This window comes from Etheostoma spectabile, chromosome 1, assembly GCF_008692095.1.
Source record: "Etheostoma spectabile isolate EspeVRDwgs_2016 chromosome 1, UIUC_Espe_1.0, whole genome shotgun sequence".
In the NCBI taxonomy this organism is placed as follows: Eukaryota; Metazoa; Chordata; class Actinopteri; order Perciformes; family Percidae; genus Etheostoma; species Etheostoma spectabile.
In genome coordinates, this window is record NC_045733.1 from 22,801,246 (window position 1) to 22,821,776 (window position 20,531).

The 20,531-nt window shown below is 43.1% G+C and overlaps 1 protein-coding gene across 1 annotated transcript; it reads right to left on the reverse strand.

The window, feature by feature from the left end:
- Positions 1 to 279: 279 nt before the first annotated feature.
- On the reverse strand, positions 280 to 20,098 carry znf507 (zinc finger protein 507). Its single transcript, XM_032517842.1, has 7 exons — positions 19,975 to 20,098; positions 15,078 to 17,459; positions 13,888 to 14,005; positions 13,383 to 13,491; positions 10,149 to 10,253; positions 5,810 to 5,944; positions 280 to 2,665 (listed from the first exon to the last, which is right to left on the reverse strand). Exons 2-7 carry the CDS (start codon positions 17,454 to 17,456, stop codon positions 2,167 to 2,169), a joined length of 3,345 nt encoding a protein of 1,114 aa, XP_032373733.1. The 5' UTR covers positions 17,457 to 17,459; positions 19,975 to 20,098; the 3' UTR covers positions 280 to 2,166.
- Positions 20,099 to 20,531: the final 433 nt, after the last annotated feature.

Consider the following 20,531-nt stretch of genomic DNA (forward strand, 5'->3'; position numbering starts at 1 on the left):
GGTGTTTTCTGAACAGTCAGCATCATTTGAGATATTAAGGTTCAAATTTTCAGCCACTTGCTGCCGCTCCTTGTGGATGAAAAACAACTTCGGCACAGCGAGACAATCCATCACCGTAAACACGAAGCCGCCATTGATCCTAGTTTCCGTTTCATTGACATTACTGTACACTGTGGTGAGTTGAGTGTTTCCATATGAGAGCTGCAATACTTATGTTACACTCCCGCTTCCAGTCAATCACATGAGAGCACATGGGAGGACCGCACCAACACACCCATTGCCTTTCAAACCTTTCCCATCCAGGTCTTCTTATTTCAGGCATGTCTGCAAGCTGTAGTCATTTCAAGTTGCGTTTGACACTAGAAAGTTTGTATTTTAAAAACACTGACAAAAAAAGAGCAAAAAAGGTCATTATAAAAATGTGTATTATTATATGCAACATAAATTCCATGGGCTAAAAAACAAAAAGACTATACCTTCAGTGACAACGGTTAAAGTGAGCCTAGCACCACAATCACAAGTGAAAACAGGTGAACGGATACAAAACATCTTCCTGCGCGCCAACATCTAGGCACCTTTCATTAAAATAACAGCCCTACTACCCCTACTTCCCTTTTGATCATTCCTTCAGTCATAACATAATCCTAATCCAAAACCCCCTCTCTGGCGCCAGATCACCAGAGACCCGTTTCTCCATGGCTCTGGTCAACTTCCACTCTTGCTTTGAGAACTAGAACGTTTCCTTATCCAACGTGTAAAAATTACAGTCATAGAAAAAGAAAAAGAAAAAAAAATTGAAAATAATAATTAACATTTGCCTCTTTAAGTTGGCATAACAGAAACATGCATACAAATAAAACTGATAAATATGAAATCATATTCAAGCTATGACACACGCCTCAAGGCATTGGTGAGTTTTGCACATGTACCTCCTTAACACCAATATATATATATATATATATATATATATATATATAGTGTACATACACACATACATGCTGTATATATACACACATATATATATGAACATATAAACAGTAAATATATAATATTACAGTAGCATTAAAAGAGCTGCCTTCTAATCATATATGAAGTAGACTGGAAAATATGTGACATTTGTTTTCCATTTCTGATGAGGGATTGTATGGTTTTGTGAGGTATGAACTTCATCGCTGTATATTAAAAAAATAAACTTGGCTTAGAGCTCGGACTTGTCCCTTGAAATCCACTGACATTTTTCGCTTTAATGTCAAGATAAATGACACAAACTGCTGAGAACATTTTCAGTTTTTTGTTTTGTTTTTTAACATTCCTTAAAAAAAAAAAAAAAAAAAAATATGCCACTCAAAATATAATTTCATCATTTTTCAACACCTGTTGTGTCTGCGTTGGACGGCAGTTGTCCCAGCCCTCACACAAATGACAATTCCCTACTGTAGTACAGTAGACGCGACGTGTTTTACACCTCGATGTCCTGCTAAACCACCAACAAGTATTGAAACGTAATGAAATGCTTTTGTCGGCAGCAGACCTTTGTAAGAGTGCGTGGTCTGTGTTATAAGTCCCTCCCCCCACCCCCCCGATGGACCATCACTGGACCTTAATATGGAAAAGAAAACGTGTAAACGGGGAGAGCCTAATTATTCTTTTGATCCTCTTTGAATTGAGCCGTGAATTACACTGAAGATGTTTCTCAGTTTGAAAGATCATTTTCCAAGTGAAGACAGCGTCAGTTTGTCGTAAAACAGGGGAAGTTTACGACGGTGAAAATACATAATTGGGAAGATTACAGACGTCTCGCTGAAGCTACTGTGTCTGTCTTGTACAGGGATGTAACGTTACTCACACGAGAAACAGATTTCACTCGTTCTTTCGCTTCCTAGGTGATAAAAAAAGATTGAAAGTCGAGTGTAGTACACGAAGCGGTTTCACACAAAACCGAGTTGTACTACAACACATGCAAAGTTATTTTTTAAATTAAAGAACGCCATAAGTGTAATCCATGGCTCTATCCAAATGGGATCAAAACATAAGTAGTCCCTCCATTCACGACCATACCAGGTTTTTTCTGAATTAATGTCCCATGGTGGTCCATCGGACTGGGAGGAACTATGCCTCTATAGAAAAAGGAGGAAGGAGGGAAGGAGGGAGGGGGGAGGGCCGGTCTCACTCTGCTGTCTGGAGGCCTGGCTGTGCTTCTGCCTGCTGCTGCTCCTTGTTGAGGATGATGCTGATGATGTCCCCCTCATGCTCCTTCATGTGCTCCATCAGCCGCTCTTTACTGGTGGACTCAAAGCCACAGATACAGCAACAGAACAACAGCACGCAGTATTCCATCCCAGGGCCCGGGACGGGGGCCTGGCCCGAGACGGGGGCCTGGCCGCTGCGTGGCTGGCTCTGGGACTGAGGCTGGAGCCGCGCAGGGTCCTTCCCCTGCGGGCTTGCCGATTCCCAAGGCCACTGTGAAGGGTCTGTGGTGGGTGTGTGTAGTCCTGCTGAGCTGTCCATAGCCAGGCCGGCTACCGCTGCTGCTGTCGTCGTCGTCATTGCCGTGGGTGCTGGCAGCGGATCCACTGGGCCCTTTGCTTTGTCCTTTGAGGGCTGGGCCGCCACAGGGGGGCGCTCCGCCACCGACTCCAGCACCGCCGACAACTTCTGAGGAGCTCTGAGGGGAATAAAGGATGGAATCGGCAACAAGAAACAGAGGGAGAAAGATGAAACGATTGAGTTGAAAATCTCACTCTAAGGGCATGGCGGGCCCATTAAGGAACATTCTACAGCTAATTTTTTTTATTACATGTAATGCAGTCATGTACATATATGTTGCATGTACTGTATGTATAATGTTACTTGCTGCCCACAGTCTATTATCCCACTGATGCAGTGTGCATTTGTAAGACAGCTGGCAGGTATTGGTAACTGGAGCACAGTGAGGAATGAACATGTTAATAATTACAACCTTTGTAATTAGCTGAATGGGATATTTTCTTCAGAAACCCACAGACTGGAGTACCATAGCTAGCTTTATAATTGTATCAAATTAGCTTAAAAAGGCAGCTGGCACTTATTGGTAATTGGTAGGGATTTCAAATTACAGTGAGGGAAAAAGTATTTGATCCCCTGCTGATTTTGTAGATTTGCCCACTGACAAAAAAATGATCAGTCTATAATTTTAATGGTAGATTTATTTGAACAGTGAGAGACAGAAAATCAACAAGAAAATCCAGAAAAATGCATGTCAAAAATGTTATAAATTGATTTGCCTTTTAATGAGGGAAATATGTATTTGACCCCTCTGCAAAACATGACTTAGTACTTGGTGGCAAGACCCTTGTTGGCAATCCCAGAGGTCAGACGTTTCTTGAAATTTCCACCAGGTTTGACACATCTCAGGAGGGATTTTGTCCCTCCCTGCTTTGCAGATCTTCTCCAAGTCATTGAGGTTCTGAGGCTGACGTTTGGCAACTGGAACCTTCAGCTCCCTCCACAGATTTTCTATGGGATTAAGGTCTGGAGACTGGCTTGGTCACTCCAGGACCTTAATGTGCTTCTTCTTGAGCCACTCCTTTGTGTTTTGGGTCAGTGGTATGATAGAGGAGGTTCTCATCCAAGATTTGACAGGACATGGCCCCGTCCATTGTTTCTTTGATGCGGTGAAGTTGTCCTGTCCCCTTAGCAACGCCCCCCCCCCCCCAAGCATAATGTTTCCACCACCATGGTTGATGGTGGGGATGGTGTTCTTGGAGTCATAGGCATTCCTCCTCCTCCTCCTCCTCCTCCCAACACGGTGAGTTGAGTTGATGCCAAAGAGCTCCATTTTGGTCTCATCTGACCACAACATGTTCACCCAGTTATCCTCTGAATCATTCAGATGTTCATTGGCAAACTTCAGATGGGCATGTACAGTTAGTGTGCTTTCCTGAGCAGGGGGACCTTGGGGGCGTCCTTCACGGCGTAGTGTGTTTCCAATTGTTCTCTTGAGGACTATGGGCCCAGCTGCCTTGAGATCATTGACCAGATCCTCCCGTGTAGTTCTGGGCTGATTCCTCACTGTTCTCATGATCAACTCCACGAGGTGAGATCTTGCGTGGAGCCCCAGGCCGAGGGAGATTGACAATTCTTTTTGGGTTTCCTCCGTTCAACTGTGTCACCTTCTCACCAAGCTGCTTGGCAATGGTCTTGTGGCCCATTCCTGACTTGTGTGGGTCTTCAATCTTGTCCCTGACATCCTTGGAGAGCTCTTTGGTCTTGGCCATGGTGGAGAGTTTGGAATGGTGATATGATTGCTTCTGTGGACAGATGTCTTTAATACAGGGAACAAGCTGAGACTAGGAGCACTCCCTTTAAGAGTGTGCTCCTTCTGATCAAGAGGGAGTCAAATACATATTTCCCTCATTAAAATGCAAATCCATTTATAACATTTTTGGCATGCGTTTTTCTGGATTTTCTTGTTGTTATTCTGGCTCTCACTGTTCAAACAACCATTACCATTAAAATGATAGACTGATCATTTTCTTTGTCAGTGGGCAGACGTACAAAATCAGCAGGGGATCAAATACTTTTTTGTGACAACAGCAGGCCGCTGCAAAGGTCAATTACAACCAAACAGTTTAGCGTGTCATTTGTCCCTTCTGTTATTAGACTTTTTAATGAAAGACACAAGACAAGATAATGAATTGGATTGTCCACTCTCGCAACACTGTGTTTTTCTTTTATCTGTTTTTAATTAATTTGGAACATTGCCTCATGCTTATGTGTTTTCCAGCCTGCTAGATTTACTGACTGACTGAAGTGTAAGAGGGGGAAGGCTGTGAGTTGTGTTCATTCAATTCAATTCAACTTTATTGTCATTGCACTGTCACAAGTACAAGCAACGAAATGTGATCCACATCTATCCAGAATTGCTATACAGGGTATAAATATTGTATATAATTTTATGTATAAGCAAATGTAATAGTAAGGAACTTTAAAATGTTGTGTAAAAATATATAAATATAAATATGGGAGCTCTATGACAGATTTATACAGATTATACAGAGTATAAAGTATATGTATAAGCAAAAAAGTAAATAATTGTAAGGGACTATAAAATGTAGTGTATAAATATAACTATGGGAGGTCTATGCACGGATTATACAGAATATACAGGAGAGTTAGTAAACATACCCAACTATGTATTCCGAAATTGGTGTGTGTGTAGGAGGGGGGGGGGGGGGGACCTACCTATATGCCTGTGTTTCTTAAAGGTCCAATATGTAATATATTTACTGTAATAAATTCAAAATGACCCCAATTCATCGTCCAATATTGAGGAAACATGCCACATTGAAATACAGTATTTTCTCTTTTTGAAATTTCCGTTCCGTGACATGACTTCTGTTTGTGTTTCGGCCCGTGTGTTGCAATCCCGGAAGTGGAACGTCCTGGACGTAGACTAGAGGGTTAAACTTTACTTAAAAAGGTATCTAGATAAAAGAGACAAACATTACAAACAAGCCATAAACGCTTATGACATAACACTTCTTTTAGTAAGCGTCATTGGATTTTGTCATGACAAGTGATGGTTTGGGTTCATGTGTCATGACAATGTCATGTCTCGCTTATGTAGATACCGTCAAGAAAAGTGTTACCGACAATGCGTGAACAAAATGTGAAGAAAAATCTTTGAAAATCTTTTGAAATCTGTGGTGGACTAGATCAGTTGACAGACTTTCTGTTGCAGTTTGTGTGGGGTCATGTTGCATAATAACACGAAACTGGAAAGAAACTCAAAGTACAGACAGCACTTTGTGCGAGACGGTGTGTTTACCGGCTGCTCTGGGAGATGGCCTCATTAATGGCTTTATTAACTTGCTCGTAGTTGTAGTTCTGGTCTCCGGCGTGCTTCCACATGTGGGATTTGAGTGACGGGGGATGACTGCACACATAGCCACACAGAGAGCACCTGAAAGAGAGAGAGAGAGGGGGAGGGGTAAAAATAAAGGGGACAAATAAGAGAAGATGAGCAACCGAGGGAGAGCGGATCATGTCGAAGTTGATTTAATATGCGTACTGACTTTCGACTAATCCTTCTCTCTACTTTCTATCAAGAGGAATCATCCCGACTCAAGGCTCCACGGGGGATACGGAGCTTGAGAGACGGAGACAAAGAGTGGGGCGAGGAAATGGGATTTACAGTACACTCGCAAAGTAATTTCACAAAATGAAAGGAATTATGGATTGTGTCTTTATGAACTATTCAAAGGCTTGAAGTTGCCATTTAGGATAAAGAAGATTCTGTGGGAGAAGATTCATCATAAAACAACCCCTGTTATAAAAAAATACAGTCATCCACCAGCCGGTGGTGAAAATATTGCGCTAGGCCAGTATGTGACGCTGCTACAATGCTTCGCAAATGTACAGTTAAAGGTCCCATGACATTTTTTTAATTTGTTCTTTCTTGCTAAAACTGGTGCTGGAATTTTCAATTTCCTTGCGGGAGTCATCCCAAAAGGATAAATAAAGAGAAGTCTAAGTCTAAGTCTAAGTCTATGGTGCTCTTTGGATGTTTTTATATAGACCTTAGTGGCCCCCTAATACTGTGTCTGAAGTCTCTTTTATATAGACCTTACTGGCCCCCTAATACTGTATCTGAAATCTCTTTTATATAGACCTTAGTGGTCCCCTAATACTGTATCTGAAGTCTCTTTTATATAGACCTTAGTGGACCCCTAATACTGTCTCTGAAGTCTCTTTTATATAGACCTTAGTGGTCCCCTAATACTGTATCTGAAGTCTCTTTTATATAGACCTTAGTGGTACCCTAATACTGTCTCTGAAGTCTCTTTATATAGACCTTAGTGGTCCCCTAATACTGTATCTGAAATCTCTTTTATTTAGACCTTAGTGGTCCTCTAATACTGTATCTGAAATCTCTTTTATATAGACCTTAGTGGTCCCCTAATACTGTATCTGAAGTCTCTTTTATATAGACCTTAGTGGTCCCTAATACTGTATCTGAAATCTCTTTTATATAGACCTTAGTGGTCCCTAATACTGTATCTGAAGTCTCTTTTATATAGACCTTAGTGGTCCCCTAATACTGTATCTGAAGTCTCTTTTATATAGACCTTAGTGGTACCCTAATACTGTCTCTGAAGTCTCTTTTATATAGACCTTAGTGGTCCCCTAATACTGTATCTGAAATCTCTTTTATATAGACCTTAGTGGTCCCCTAATACTGTATCTGAAATCTCTTTTATATAGACCTTAGTGGTCCCCTAATACTGTATCTGAAGTCTCTTTTATATAGACCTTAGTGGTACCCTAATACTGTATCTGAAGTCTCTTTTATATAGACCTTAGTGGTCCCCTAATACTGTATCTGAAATCTCTTTTATATAGACCTTAGTGGTCCCTAATACTGTATCTGAAATCTCTTTTATATAGACCTTAGTGGTCCCTAATACTGTATCTGAAGTCTCTTTTATATAGACCTTAGTGGTCCCTTACTACTGTATCTGAAGTCTATTTCTTCAAAATTCAGCCTTGGTGCAGAATTACAGCCACTAGAGCCAATGAGCTTTCCTTAGTATGTGCCATTCCTGAGTCTGTAGCTATGGTGCCTCCCCACCATAGGCATAGGCAGACCATAGGCAGGTGGGCGGGAACTCATCTTAATTAACTCATATTAAACCTCATAAAGTGAAATTGTCATACCTTTGGACCTTTAAAGTGCCCATTTTATTTAAAGAAAACACTTTTCCTGGGATTTGGGGTGTTATTTTTGTGTCTCCAGTGCTTCCACACGCATACAAACTTGAAAAAAGACATCCATGCTGTTCTGCGTGAGATCCGGTTTCTGAATGTCCGCTGCCTTCAGTCTCCGGGTGAGCTGTTCAGAATCTACAACGGCTTTCTACGTCACTAGCCGAGACGAGGTAGCTAACCGTAGCATGCAAGCTTTTGTCAATGGTAAAACACTGCTCCAACAGCCACTAGTTGACCATAATCTCCAAAAGAACTACTTCCTGTCCCTGTTGTGCAGGTATTCCACAAGTGGCCCTGGTCTAGAAGAAGTCTCCCAGCTGATCCTGCCTTGGACTGATCAAAGCTGGAGAAAGACTTATCTAGCTGATGACTTACCGAGCTACTGAGCATGTGCAGCTCCCAACAAAGATAGCGAGACATCTCACTTCTATCCTATGTAGCCAAAACAAGTGCGATGTCTCACTCTGGAGATAAAACAGAGACCTAAACACACAGGGTGAAAACAGGATCGGCAGCAATGTGCAGTACAACAAAAATATGTAAAAAAAAATTAATAAAAAAAATAAAAAAGAAACCATGTAAATCTATTTTGGTACAACCTCAAAATACAATAATTATGAACCTGCAAATGAGCATAATAGGAGCACTTTAAGGTTCCAAAAACACTACAGATGTCTGCAAGCTATTTGAGCGATAACTACCAAAAACCGCCCAAACTCAGTTAGAGCACGCAGGTCCCTCATATCCCGTCATCACACATTTGTTAGGCACCCCAACTTTTAACCCAAGTTTGCTTTTTTTTCAGATTCTTTCATCGTTTTGGACCCAATTTCTCTAAGTTAGGATTTGCTGCTAAGTGCTATTTAGAGCTGCAAAGATGAATTGATTAGTTGTCAACTATTAAATCAATCGGCAACTATTCTGATAAATCGATTAAATCGGTTTGACTCATTTTTTATGATTAAAAAAAAAAAAAAATCTCAGATTCCAGCTTCCTAGATGTGAATAGTTTCTTCTCTCCTCTGTGACAGTAAACGTAACATCTTAGTTCTGGACAAAAAGAGACATTTTAGGATGTCACCTTGGGCTCTGGAAAAACCCTGATCAACGATGTTCATCACTTTCTGACATTTTATAACCCAAAAAACAATTGATAACTCAAGAAAAATAAACACATTTATCGGCAATAAAATGAATCGTCAGTTGCAGCTCTGAATAAATTGAGTGCCCCTAACAGAAAAAGACCACCATTGTCTGTTACAGCCAGGAAGGTACTGACGACGGTAAAATAAAGAACATTCAGCGAAGTGGAAATCAGCAATCTGTGCCTCGCTCAGGGTTAGGTATGCTTAACATTTGAAGAGGAAGGAGTATTCACTCCCATTGACTTTCTCCACCCAGCGACCACTAAGCTTGCAATCAGACGCCCATTTCTCAACTTCCCAGGCTGTTGGCACCATGTGAGCCCCACAGAGACTCTGACAACCCCAGCTTCTTTTGGTCAGGTTACAGCGCTTCCCTCTCACCTCGGAAGGCCAGTAGTTCCTGTCCGCGGTTGGATTTGTGTTTGAGGTTTTGTCAGAGGCTGGGCGTCGCCAGAGATTGCCGATTCAATGTGGATTTGGGATATTTCAGTTGCAAAAGCACTTTCGCTTGGGTATGAAGGAGATTCTACAACTACAAGGTTCCCTCTGACCTGCTGTCTCATCAAAAAGTATCAATGTTTACCAATGGGAACGAGGGTGGCAGAAGCTCAGTCCATAGGGAGTTGGGGGGGGAGGAGGGGGGGGAACTGGAGGGTCACTGGTTCAAGTCCCCGTACGGCCAAAGTACAGAGTGTGGATTGGCAGCTGTATAGATGCCATTTCACCTCCGGGTGCTCTTACCCCCCCCCCCCCCCCCCCCCCATATCTCTCTATTTTTGCATGAATAGGTCCTGAGCATGTGTGTGTATTTCAGGTCTGTGTGTAGTGATAACGAACACAAAACAGAGTGTAAATTGTAATTTCCACACTGTGGATCAATAAACAGTGTAAATTATTATTATTAAGAACTGAGAGACATTAATGTCCTTTTTAATTTCACTTTTTATTGACTCTACACTCTGTGAGTATTGAGTGACCTTCCATTCAGATATCTGGAGGTGACAGATGTATCCGTTTTAAAATTGCCACGCAATCCCCCCCCCCTGCCAAATTGTAGCCTAACTTTGGTGCCACATTTAACCCCCTTCCTGACAAGCCAGCATGACATTGGTACCGATGGATTCTTCAGGTCTTCTAGTTTCATATCATACAGACATTGGATACGACTGGAGTTTATGAATGGACACTGGATAATTCCTGATGGAAATCGGTTTAAAATCGGTTTGTTTTGGAAATCCCAGCCCTGCGTCTCACCTGTACTGCTCCAGTAGCTGCACGGCCTGGTGCTCCTGAGGGTGCCTCCTCATGTGGCTCTTTAAACTGTTCATGTTGGTGGTGGCGAAATCACAGCTACAGCACCTGGCAGAGGGGAGGAAGGAGAGATGAGAAGGTGGAGATAGAGTCAGGAATACCGCGGCCCTTTGAGCTCATCGATTCGCTCCTTTACACGTTTAGCCTGAAGGGATCTGCAGCAAAATCTGAATTATTTGTATGCATGCTGTGAACATCTTCCCCTGAATGTTTTGGTTCATGTTACATATTCCTGCATCTATCATAACGGTTACTACATCCGTTCTGTAATAGGTAGGGTTGGGCCATAGACATAAAAACAATTATACCAACTTTAATTGTTTTTATATATTTTTTAGGTTTTATGTTAGGCACAGTTTTATTTGAACAATTCTGATTCTAATTCCAATCCTTGTTTTCGATTCTGTGTCATTATGATTCACGATTCCGATCCTTTGAGGGGTGGAGTTGAAACGGGCCACATGCTCGTTTCACAGAGGAAGTTTTCTTTTGATTTAATTGTGGTTTACACTTTTACCAAGTAATTTCAACATTTGGAATAGTTGACGATTCTGCTTAGAAACAGCAATTAGACGCCACCTGACCTTTTTCAGAGCAGAAAGAAATCCTGTGGTGTGTGTGTGTGTGTGTGTGTGTGTGTGTGTGTGTGTGTGTGTGGTGTGTGTGTGTGTGTGTGTGTGTATTTTCCTATGTGCATCTGACCTTAAGAGCACAGGTGACAGCACACTGTTAAGAAAGCTACCAAAACCACGTGTAGGTGTTCACACATCACGGCAGCTTTGTGTTAATATAAAGGCTGAGTGCTAATGCAGAGTGGGAGTGGGTAAGGGAGAAGTAGTGAGGGAGAACGTTGGACGGTGCCTCCACCCTGAGCTCACTGTGCTGGTCGGAGCATTACCAGGCCTGTGCTGCCATCTACTGGTCCTTTCTAAAGATGCCACGTACAGGGGAACCAGATCATTACAGTAGGAGGCGAGGCTCAGTGACTGGAAACTATTTGGTGAGGAAGTGAAATTAGAAATGCAATATTCACTGACCATGAACACACACACACCAACACACACAACTCATCTTGCTTTATTACGGCTGACTTCCTTCTCTTCTCATTCAATCTCGCTTTTCTTTAGCCTTGCACACACGTGTACTCAAAGTTCATATGTCTTGCCGAACCCTTGCCAAAATCCTGACACACACACACACACACCACACACACACACACACACACACACACACACACACACACCACACACACACACCACACACACACACACACACACACACACACACACACACACACACACACACACACACACACACACACACACACACACACACACACACACACACACACACACACACACACACACACACACACACACACACACACACACACACAGAAATTGTTCTCTTCGCTAAAAGCTAGTGCCAATATTTTTGCCACACATTTGTGCTTAACTTATTTTTCAATATTTGCCATGTTTTATTTTTTCCTTCTGCCAACGTTTTTGTTATTTTATTAGTAGTGGAACCAACGACACGGAAAATAACTGGTGCTGTTGATTCTCAGTTATGTAGCCATATTGTTGTTGTTTAATTGATAAAGCTGCAAATTTGTTTTTTTCCTACATTATTGGAGGTAAAAGCCTCCAACAACATGTTGCTATGGTGTATTAATGCACAAAGAAACAGCGTTATGCGTTGGTATAAACTGGCATTGCTAACACTTGCTAACCTGGCTAGAGATAATGAAAATGATGAACACCAGTACACATTCTGTGGTGTGATGTCATTCCCGGCTCTGGCTACCGAGCTGCGAGGTCAGTGGACCGGACTAGCACTAGTGTTGACTGAAGGTGGTCGGTGTTGACAGTGCAGCACTATTACAGGTATCGCATGTTGAGGGCTCCTCCCAGTCTGTCATATGGTTTATGGCTCTGAGATTCCTCTGAACCTTTACACTGGGTGTAATGTTTGTGTGTTGTCTTAGCAACCTACGACACAAGGGCTTGTCGCTTTCACAAAATCATTGATGATTTAATACATATCTAGATGAAATGCTCGTAGCGTTCTGGCGTCTGGACTTACTCTAGACCAGGGGTCTTCAACGTTTTCCAGGCCAAGGACCCCCAAACTGATGGCGAGATGGAGCGGGGACCCCCTAATTATATATATTGTATAAAATTGTGTTATATCAAACTGGTCCTATAGTGCCATGTGTGCATTGATGACTGAGAGACATCTTCTGCCTCCATTTATCTGTTTACTACAGTGTGTTGAATTCATGTTAATGTGGATTTAAAGACATTTCAATTAGTGGAAAAAATTGCGGGGGGGAATATAAAAAAAAGTCTAATCAACCAAAACTTTCGCGACCCCCATGCAGTACCTCCGCGGACCCCCTAGGGGTCGCGGACCCCCTGTTGAAGACCCCTGCTCTAGACAAATCATGGATATCACCGGCCACTTTCACATGTTTTAGGAACATTAAATGCTTTTGCTCATAAATTCACCAAAGTTCATGATTCCAACACAAAGAAAGCGGAAGGCAACAGAGTCGAATGAAGTGGAACGTCATGGATCTAGACTACTCTGAATTGTAGACCGATAAAGGATTTTTAAGGCCGATACCGATACGAATATTTAGTTATTTAAAAATCCAATATGCCAATATATGGGCAGATGTATATATTTTTTTTAATCCAGAAACAAGTACCAAAACATAAACAGTTTTCCCTAACATTAGTTATTTGTAGTTATTTATGAGTTCTCACTATAACAATATGATAATAATTTGTTTTACTGTCACAACAGAACAGACGAACATCAAACTATATTACAGTTCTGATAAATAAAATGTATAAAATTACAAACTTAAGATATGAAACTTAAAGTCCTTTGAACAAAAACAAATTAACAAAAAAATAATCAGTGTTGCCAACCGGGCCGTTGTAGGGCGTCCTCTGGTGGACAGACTACGCAACGCCAGCACTAATAACATGGTTGACAGTTTTTGTAAATATAAATTTATCAGAATCATTTATTTGTTATTATAAATGATTTTGATGAATGAATATTTAAAAAAAGAAGAATAATCGGTCGAGCTCTACTGAATTGGTCTTCTGACTGCATGCATGTATGTGATAGTGGTGCATTTCAAGCTTTTCTTTAACAACTCACCGATAAGGCTTGTCAGAGTTATGAATCCGACGGTGGTTCCTCACGCCGACATACGTAGAGCTGATGTAGTCGCACACATCACACTTATACATCTTCTGCATACCACATTCTGGAATAGAGGACACATGACATATTCTTTTTATGTCATTCTTTTTGTTTCTTCTTGTTTTTCTAAACTAAATGCTACTATCCTATATATGTCTTTTTTACTTTAACTCCAACCTGCCTATTGGACTGCAGATGGAAATTAGCCCTCGGGCTACAATCTGGCACATTTACGTGTACTGTTGTGCATGTTCATCAACGTGCACTGTCCTGAATTAATAAAATAAATAAATGAACGACTTTCTGCAAACCCCAAAATCATGTGGCAATATGAGGGAACAGAGGACCAGTGGCATGGAAGAAAGTATGATGAGTGTTTGGTAGAGGTTTTGGTAAACATCTTGTACCAATCTATCTCCATATCATAACAAATAATAGTGGCCGTCATAACGCGTCTTACCTTCGTCGGTTACCCGCTCAGCTTCTTCCACTATGGCCACTGTTTCAGTGACGGGTGCGAGGGCGGTCACGTCAGCGCTGAAGCTGCGGTGCTCCCGCTCGTGATTTCTTAACTGACTCTAAGCAAAGAAGCACACTGGAATGACTGAACATGCACTTTACATTCAAAACAGCTTTCCATAAATACTTTCATTGTGAAAAAAAAAAAACAAGATTACTCATCTTTTATTTACATTTGAACAAAAAGTGGCATGTCTAAAATTATTTATACCCTTTGCAAACTGTCAGTCTACGGGAAAATCCAAAGATCTATGCCATTCCAAATAGTCCAAGCTGTTCTAAAGCATCCGAATTACCCTGATTCATTGGGAACAGCTGTTTAATCAACTCAACAGGTGAAAAAACAGAAGCTCTCTGCTGTTGGTTGCATAATTTGCCAAGGGTCTGAATAATTTCATCCCTGACTCTGTGTGTGTGTGTGTGTGTGTGTGTGTGTGTGTGTGTGTGTGTGTGTGTGTGTGTGTGTGTGTGTGTGTGGTGTGTGTGTGTGTGGTGTGTGTGTGTGTGTGTGTGTATATAAAACTGGGCAAAATATCGATATTATATCAATATCGTGATATGAGACTAGATATCACCTTAGATTTGGGATATTGTAATGTGGCATAAGTGTTTTCCTGGTTATGAAGGCTGCATTACAATATTGTGATGTCATCTTCTGAACTTACCAGACTGTTGTAACTGCTCTATTTTTTGCCATTACCCACTTAGTCATTATATCCACATTTCTGATGATTAGTTATCAAAAATCTCATTGTGTCAATATTTTGTGAAAGCACCAATAGTCAACACTACAATATCGATAGAGGTTTTTTGTCCAAAATATTGTGATATATTTTCTCCATATCGCCGAGCCCTAATGTCACTTTTTAGTGGTGCTTTTTATATTAATTTTCAATGTTCAATATGTTCAATAAAAGAATTTTGGAAATGATTTCCTTTCTTTTGTTTTAAAATCAAACAATTTGTTGTATTTGTAACATTATCGCATATTTTGCTCCAGTTCAGACTACAGCAACCTCAATGGATTCCAAAACTCTTTACATTATAATATACAATTTAAGTAATCTGATGAATGGATTACATATAAAATAAGAGGATTAAAAGCAGCATGTGAGTGTTGAGTCTCCTCACCTTGTAGTGAAAGGCATCTGGGCACTGTTTGCACTGGTACATCCTGGTCTTACAGTGGTGGATCATGTGGCTCTCCAGGTCCTTGCTGTCCGAGGCGATGTGCTCACAGATGGGACACTGGTACGGCTGCCTCTGCCTGTGCACCCGCAGGTGCTGCTTGATGTAGCCCTTGTTGCCACTGCTGTAGCGACACAGGCGGCACCGGTATGGCCTGTCGCTGCCGGGGATGTAGTCCACCAGACTGCCGTCGGGAGAGGCGGCCAACGCGTCCATTCTGGGGATGCTACACATGTAGCTCCCTGCCCCGGTTCCCGTGACCACGCCGGCCACGGCTCCGTTCTGGAACTGCGCGTTGTCCTGGAGCTCTTTTAAGATGTCCTCGTCCGAGGCGTTCTGGTCTGAGCGCTCTCGGAGCCTTTCGATGACGGTGAGCAGTGACAGGCTGATGCCGGCTTTGGCGGCGGGGCCCTCCTCGTCTCCCTCCCCCAGGCACAGGGAACCCAAACCTTCCTCTCTGCCCTCGCTTTGCAGCTCCAAGTCCAGTAGAGTTGCTGTAGTCTCGGGGTCAGAGGCCGTGGTCACCTCTATCAGTTTCTGGCCTGTGTTGGGGCTCTGCGCTTGGGGTGAGACGGTCTTCAGACTTACCTTGGAGCTGGAGGCGGGGAGCTCCGGGGTCCTCATCGGCATTGCTACCAGGGCCTCGGCCGCCAGAGAGTGCAGGCGGAGAGACTCCGAATGTGTCCTCTTGCGAGCGGTTGGGGGAATGTTTTCATCCCGTGGAGAGTCGCTAACCATAGCGGACGCGGAGGACTTAATATCAGCTCCTGGGGGCTGGCTGTCAGTGGTGCTAGCTGCGCTGCAGCCAGGAACACCCTGATCATCAGCTCCCGCATGGTACCGCTCTACCCCCTCTGCGTCCAGTAAGCTCTTGCCACTGTCCATGTCTGGGCTGAGAAGAAGCGGGTTGGTCGCCATGACCGCGTCCTCCGCTGAAGGAAGGCGCTCTACAATCACGTTGATGTGGCCGGCACTGTTGGGACTGCTGTTGATAATCTTCTGAGCGGATGACAGTAAGCTGTCAGCGACGGAGGCGCCATCGGGGCGACTACCCATCTCCACCTCGGACGTCACCTGCACCTCCACCATGGGCTCCTCGGAGGTCAGGTCTTTTACAGGGTACACGCTTTCCTCCTCTTCTTCTTCTTTCAGGCTTTTGCTGAGATCAGAGGCCGGATGATTTGACACGTCCCGTTTGCTCTCGACTGCCATCGGTACGCAGAGCTGGAGCTTGAAGGCAGAGGGCTGTTTTTGCAGGCTTTTATCTTGAAGCACCGGGGAAAGAACAACTATTTCCTCCCGGGTCGCAGCGGTGTTAGCCACAGCCTGGGCCTCTCTCCTCGTGGTAGCCCCGTCTTCGTCCTCAAAGATGGGGTACGAGCAGTCGACCAGGCCGGCGTGCTTCCACGCGTGGGTCTTAAGCATCCGTTGCTGGCTGCAGACGTAGCTGCAGATCAGGCAGCGGTACAGTCCGTACTCCTCGTAGCTATACCACTTCTTCTTCCGCGGCAGCTCCTCGGAAGCGTCCGGGGAGTTCACCTCGGCTCCTATGCTGCCCCCGCCCAGGGTCCAGTCCCGATCCGGCTTCCTGAAAAAGTCCTCCTTGCTCTCACTGTAGGGGTCCGACGGCGTGGAGTCCCTCCCCGGGGGGCCGCCGTTGTCGTAGTGAAGCCTGACGTGGGTCTCCAGCTCCGCCTGGTCTCTGGAGGTGAAGCGACACTCGGAGCACATGAGGATGAGGTCACTGTGCTGTTCGTTGTGTTGCTTCAGGTGCTCTTTGAGCAGCGGCAGCGTTTGGGAGAGGTAGGGGCACATACTGCACTGATAGCACGTCACCGTCCGTTTGTGGTCGCCCGCTACCTCCGTTACCGTGGAGGCAGTGTTGTTGTTGTTACTGTCGCCCAACACAGGTGAAAAAAGATCACTGCCGTCTAATCGCGCCTCCTCTGCGCTCTCCTGGCCCTTACAGTTCCTCTTCATTTTCTTACAGGGAGAGGCTCCTCTGCTCCCCCTCGCCCCCTCGTCGGCTGCTCCACGCCCTACCGCGGAGGCTCTTTTCTGCCCCCCCAAGGTGCAGCGGCGCTGGGGCCGCTTCTCCACGATTTTGCTGAGCTTCTCGATGACATGGATGAGAGAATCCGCAGCTTGTTTCTGCTGAAAACTCGGAGAGGGGTGCCCCTCTGCCTCTTGCTGGCCTCGGGTTGCAGAGAGGGGTCCCAGTCCTGACGGAGCGGAGGGGGACGAGGGGGCGGCGGCGGCGGCGGCAGCAGCAGCGGAGGAGGAGTGTGTGAAGAGTACAGCTACATTTCTGATCTCCTCCATGACCTGGCAGACAGCAGGGAAGAAAGAAATGACTAAGCAAACTGGTTGGTGCTATATCATGGTAGATTTAAACAGATGTAGCCTTATCCCTTACTATACACATATTTTAAATACAATATACATATGTTCATCCAGAATTGGGTCAGGGGTACACACTAACACAATTTTTTTTAAATGAAGGATAGCATGCTCTTATATAAAACAGTGATCTCTCTACAGCTGCCTTATATTTCTCCCCCCCCTTATTCATTCCGTCTTTGTAATACTATAAAACAGTGGACATTGAGGCCACAGTGAAATGGGAATCAGCAGTGGTCAAAACTTTGCAATTTATGCATAGCTCAGTATTTTAAATGACTTTTGAAAAGTGATTATGTTCTTCTTTCTGTATTATTGCCTGACCTAAACTGTAGTAGATCCTGCATTCATACAAGCCAAAATAAAGACTCTCTGTACGAGTTTTGGATCTGTATTTTACCACATAATTGTTTTTGTATTTAATTTAATGAAAAGTAAAAGGAATGCGTCTTTTTATGCATTTAAAATATATTCTTCTTTTTTCTCTCAAGGAAACCACTTACATGTGTTCAAAAAAACACACCTTTAAAAAAATAAAAACCGTAGTCAGTGGGTAGAGCAGGCACACATATACTTTGAGGCTTATGCCTTGATGCAAAGGTCAAGGGTTTGAATCCGACCTGTGAAAATTTCCTGCAAGTCTTCCCCCTTTCTCACCTAGCTCTCCTAGAAAAGTCCAAAAATAATCTTAAAAAATAAATAAATAAAATAAAACTATACTGACACTTTGTACCACAGTATTTACCAAAGGTCTAGTGAGGGGATTGACTCTTTGGAAGAAAAGTTAAGTAGCTAGAACTGGGAAATATATTGATATTATATCGACATCGCGATATGAGACTAGATGTCGTCTTAGATTTAGGATATTATAATTTGACATAAGTGTTGTCTTTTACAGTAAAGTGATATAATTTTCTGAACTTACCAGACTGTTCCAGCTGTTCTCTTTATTTACCTTTACCCACTAACTCATTAAATCATTTCTGGTGATTATTTATCAAAAATCTCTATGTGTAAATAACATTTTGTTAAAGCACCGATAGTCAACCATACAATATCGACACTGAGGTATTTGGTCAAGAATATAGTGATATTTGATTTTCTCTATATTGCCCTAAGCCTTATAGCTCAACCCACTGTGTTAAGCCCTGTTACTGCTGCTCCACAGACATGTGCATCTATTTACAAACTCAATTGAGGGAAATGGTCATTACTCATGGTTGAATTCCTTTTATCTCGGCGAATCCAAAACTTTCCTCCTTTTCACTTTCTGACCACAGACAACCTTCCTCTTTCCCCTACTTCTGCTTTTCTGTGACTATTCCAAAAGAGCAGGATACACATTTAGAGAAGGGGTTATTACACAGCAATATTGTGAATGATGTGGAGTGTATACAGAAACTGGCCTAGTGTTATTAACACTGGATCCAAGAATAATTCAGTCATTCAATCGACAATAATTCTTCAATTTATAAGCTATCTATAAGCAATGGAAAGCTGCCAAATAAACAACATATGGTCCAACTAACTTTAGTCTGTCACTATTTAATAATAATAATAATAATAATAATAATAATAATAATAATAATGTATACTTTATTAATCATGCTAGGGGAAATTACAATGTTTCAGTAAAACAGTCTCTGCTGTTATTACACACAGGCCTGGATTACACACGCATGCTCAGTACCTATACATGCACTGAATGGAGAGATAGCAAAGTGGGGGGGCTGCCCATGGAAAGGCGCCCCGAGCAGTTGGGGGTTCAGTGCCTTGCTCAAGACACCCTGGCAGGACACAGGACGTGAAGTGGCACCTCTCCAGCAACCAGTCCACCACCATACTTTGGCCCGTGTGGGGACTTGAACCCGCGACCATCTGGTTCCCAACCCAACGCCCAACTCCCTACTCCTACTGACAGAGCTACTGGCGCCTTTTATAGATAAAAGTGAAGTCCCTCTGTAGACTATCATGTGCTTTACCCAGTCTCAGATGAGCACCTGTTATGTCAGGCTCTAAAAATATTTCAGCCACTTCTCAGTCCCACAGCCTCCCAACTCCCACTGAAACACCGACCAGCCACTTCGAAACTAACTGGCTAATGTTAGCTGCCACGCTGGAGGCGCTAAGACACCTAAGAGCCGTCCACGTGAAGAACAAAACACTGAGCGTAAGACAACAGGGCACCCACTCTTAGCTTCACAGTTAGCCACACAGTTAGCCACACAGCTAGCTACACAGCTAGCCACACAGCCTGCTATTTACACACACGTGCGCGCACACACACGCGCGCATAGGCAGACAGACAGACGAATCTCACACAGTGCTGGCAGCCACACACACACACACACACATGGATGTACAAGGGCAATGTAATGCTCTTTTTGGTTAATGTGTGACGGAGAAGCTCGTGGCTGTGTTTTATTAAAGATATACTCACTGACACGGAACGGCTCGACGCTCTTTGTCCTCAACACATAAAACTGCTTTGTTTTATTCGTTGGCCATAAAAAAAGTGGCCTCCCTCTCTCCCACATTGCAAAATGGCGAGTATGGAATATCAGTCACGTGACTTGGAGTGTGGGTCAGGTGATCAACGCGGAGCCGGTGATTGACAGGATGCCTGATGCTGCCTTCAAGTGCTGCTCGTAAAACATCGTATTAGGATTTCGAACGAATTGTCGGTGCTTTCAAGGGTTCGAGTACATTTTTTTGTGCAACATCACCGCAAAGACAAAAAAGGAGAAACATTGAACTAGGCTTATATGCTCTAAATTACACGATAACACAATTTTAAATAAATATGATGTTTAGCTTTGTATGGCACTTTCAATGGGGTTCGGTAAAAATGTCTCAAATGAGGTAATTCTATAGTTTTATTCTAGTTTTAAGTTCATTTTAATATTTGATCTAAGGGTCACAACCCTAAAAAGCCTTTTTTGCTAAAGTATAAACTTTAGCATGCAACAACAACTACATTTTTTCATTAAAGAAAGA

What these genes read in the sequence shown, in the direction of transcription:
- znf507 (XM_032517842.1), bottom strand. Translation starts at nt 17,456, where the DNA reads ATGGAGGAGATCAGAAATGTAGCTGTACTCTTCACACACTCCTCCTCC. An exon ending in TGAGCGGGTAACCGACGAAG is followed by an intron (nt 13,492 to 13,887) that starts GTAAGACGCGTT and finishes CCTCTATTCCAG; the next exon opens with AATGTGGTATGCAGAAGATG. An exon ending in GCCATCTCCCAGAGCAGCCG is followed by an intron (nt 2,666 to 5,809) that starts GTAAACACACCG and finishes TATTCCCCTCAG; the next exon opens with AGCTCCTCAGAAGTTGTCGG.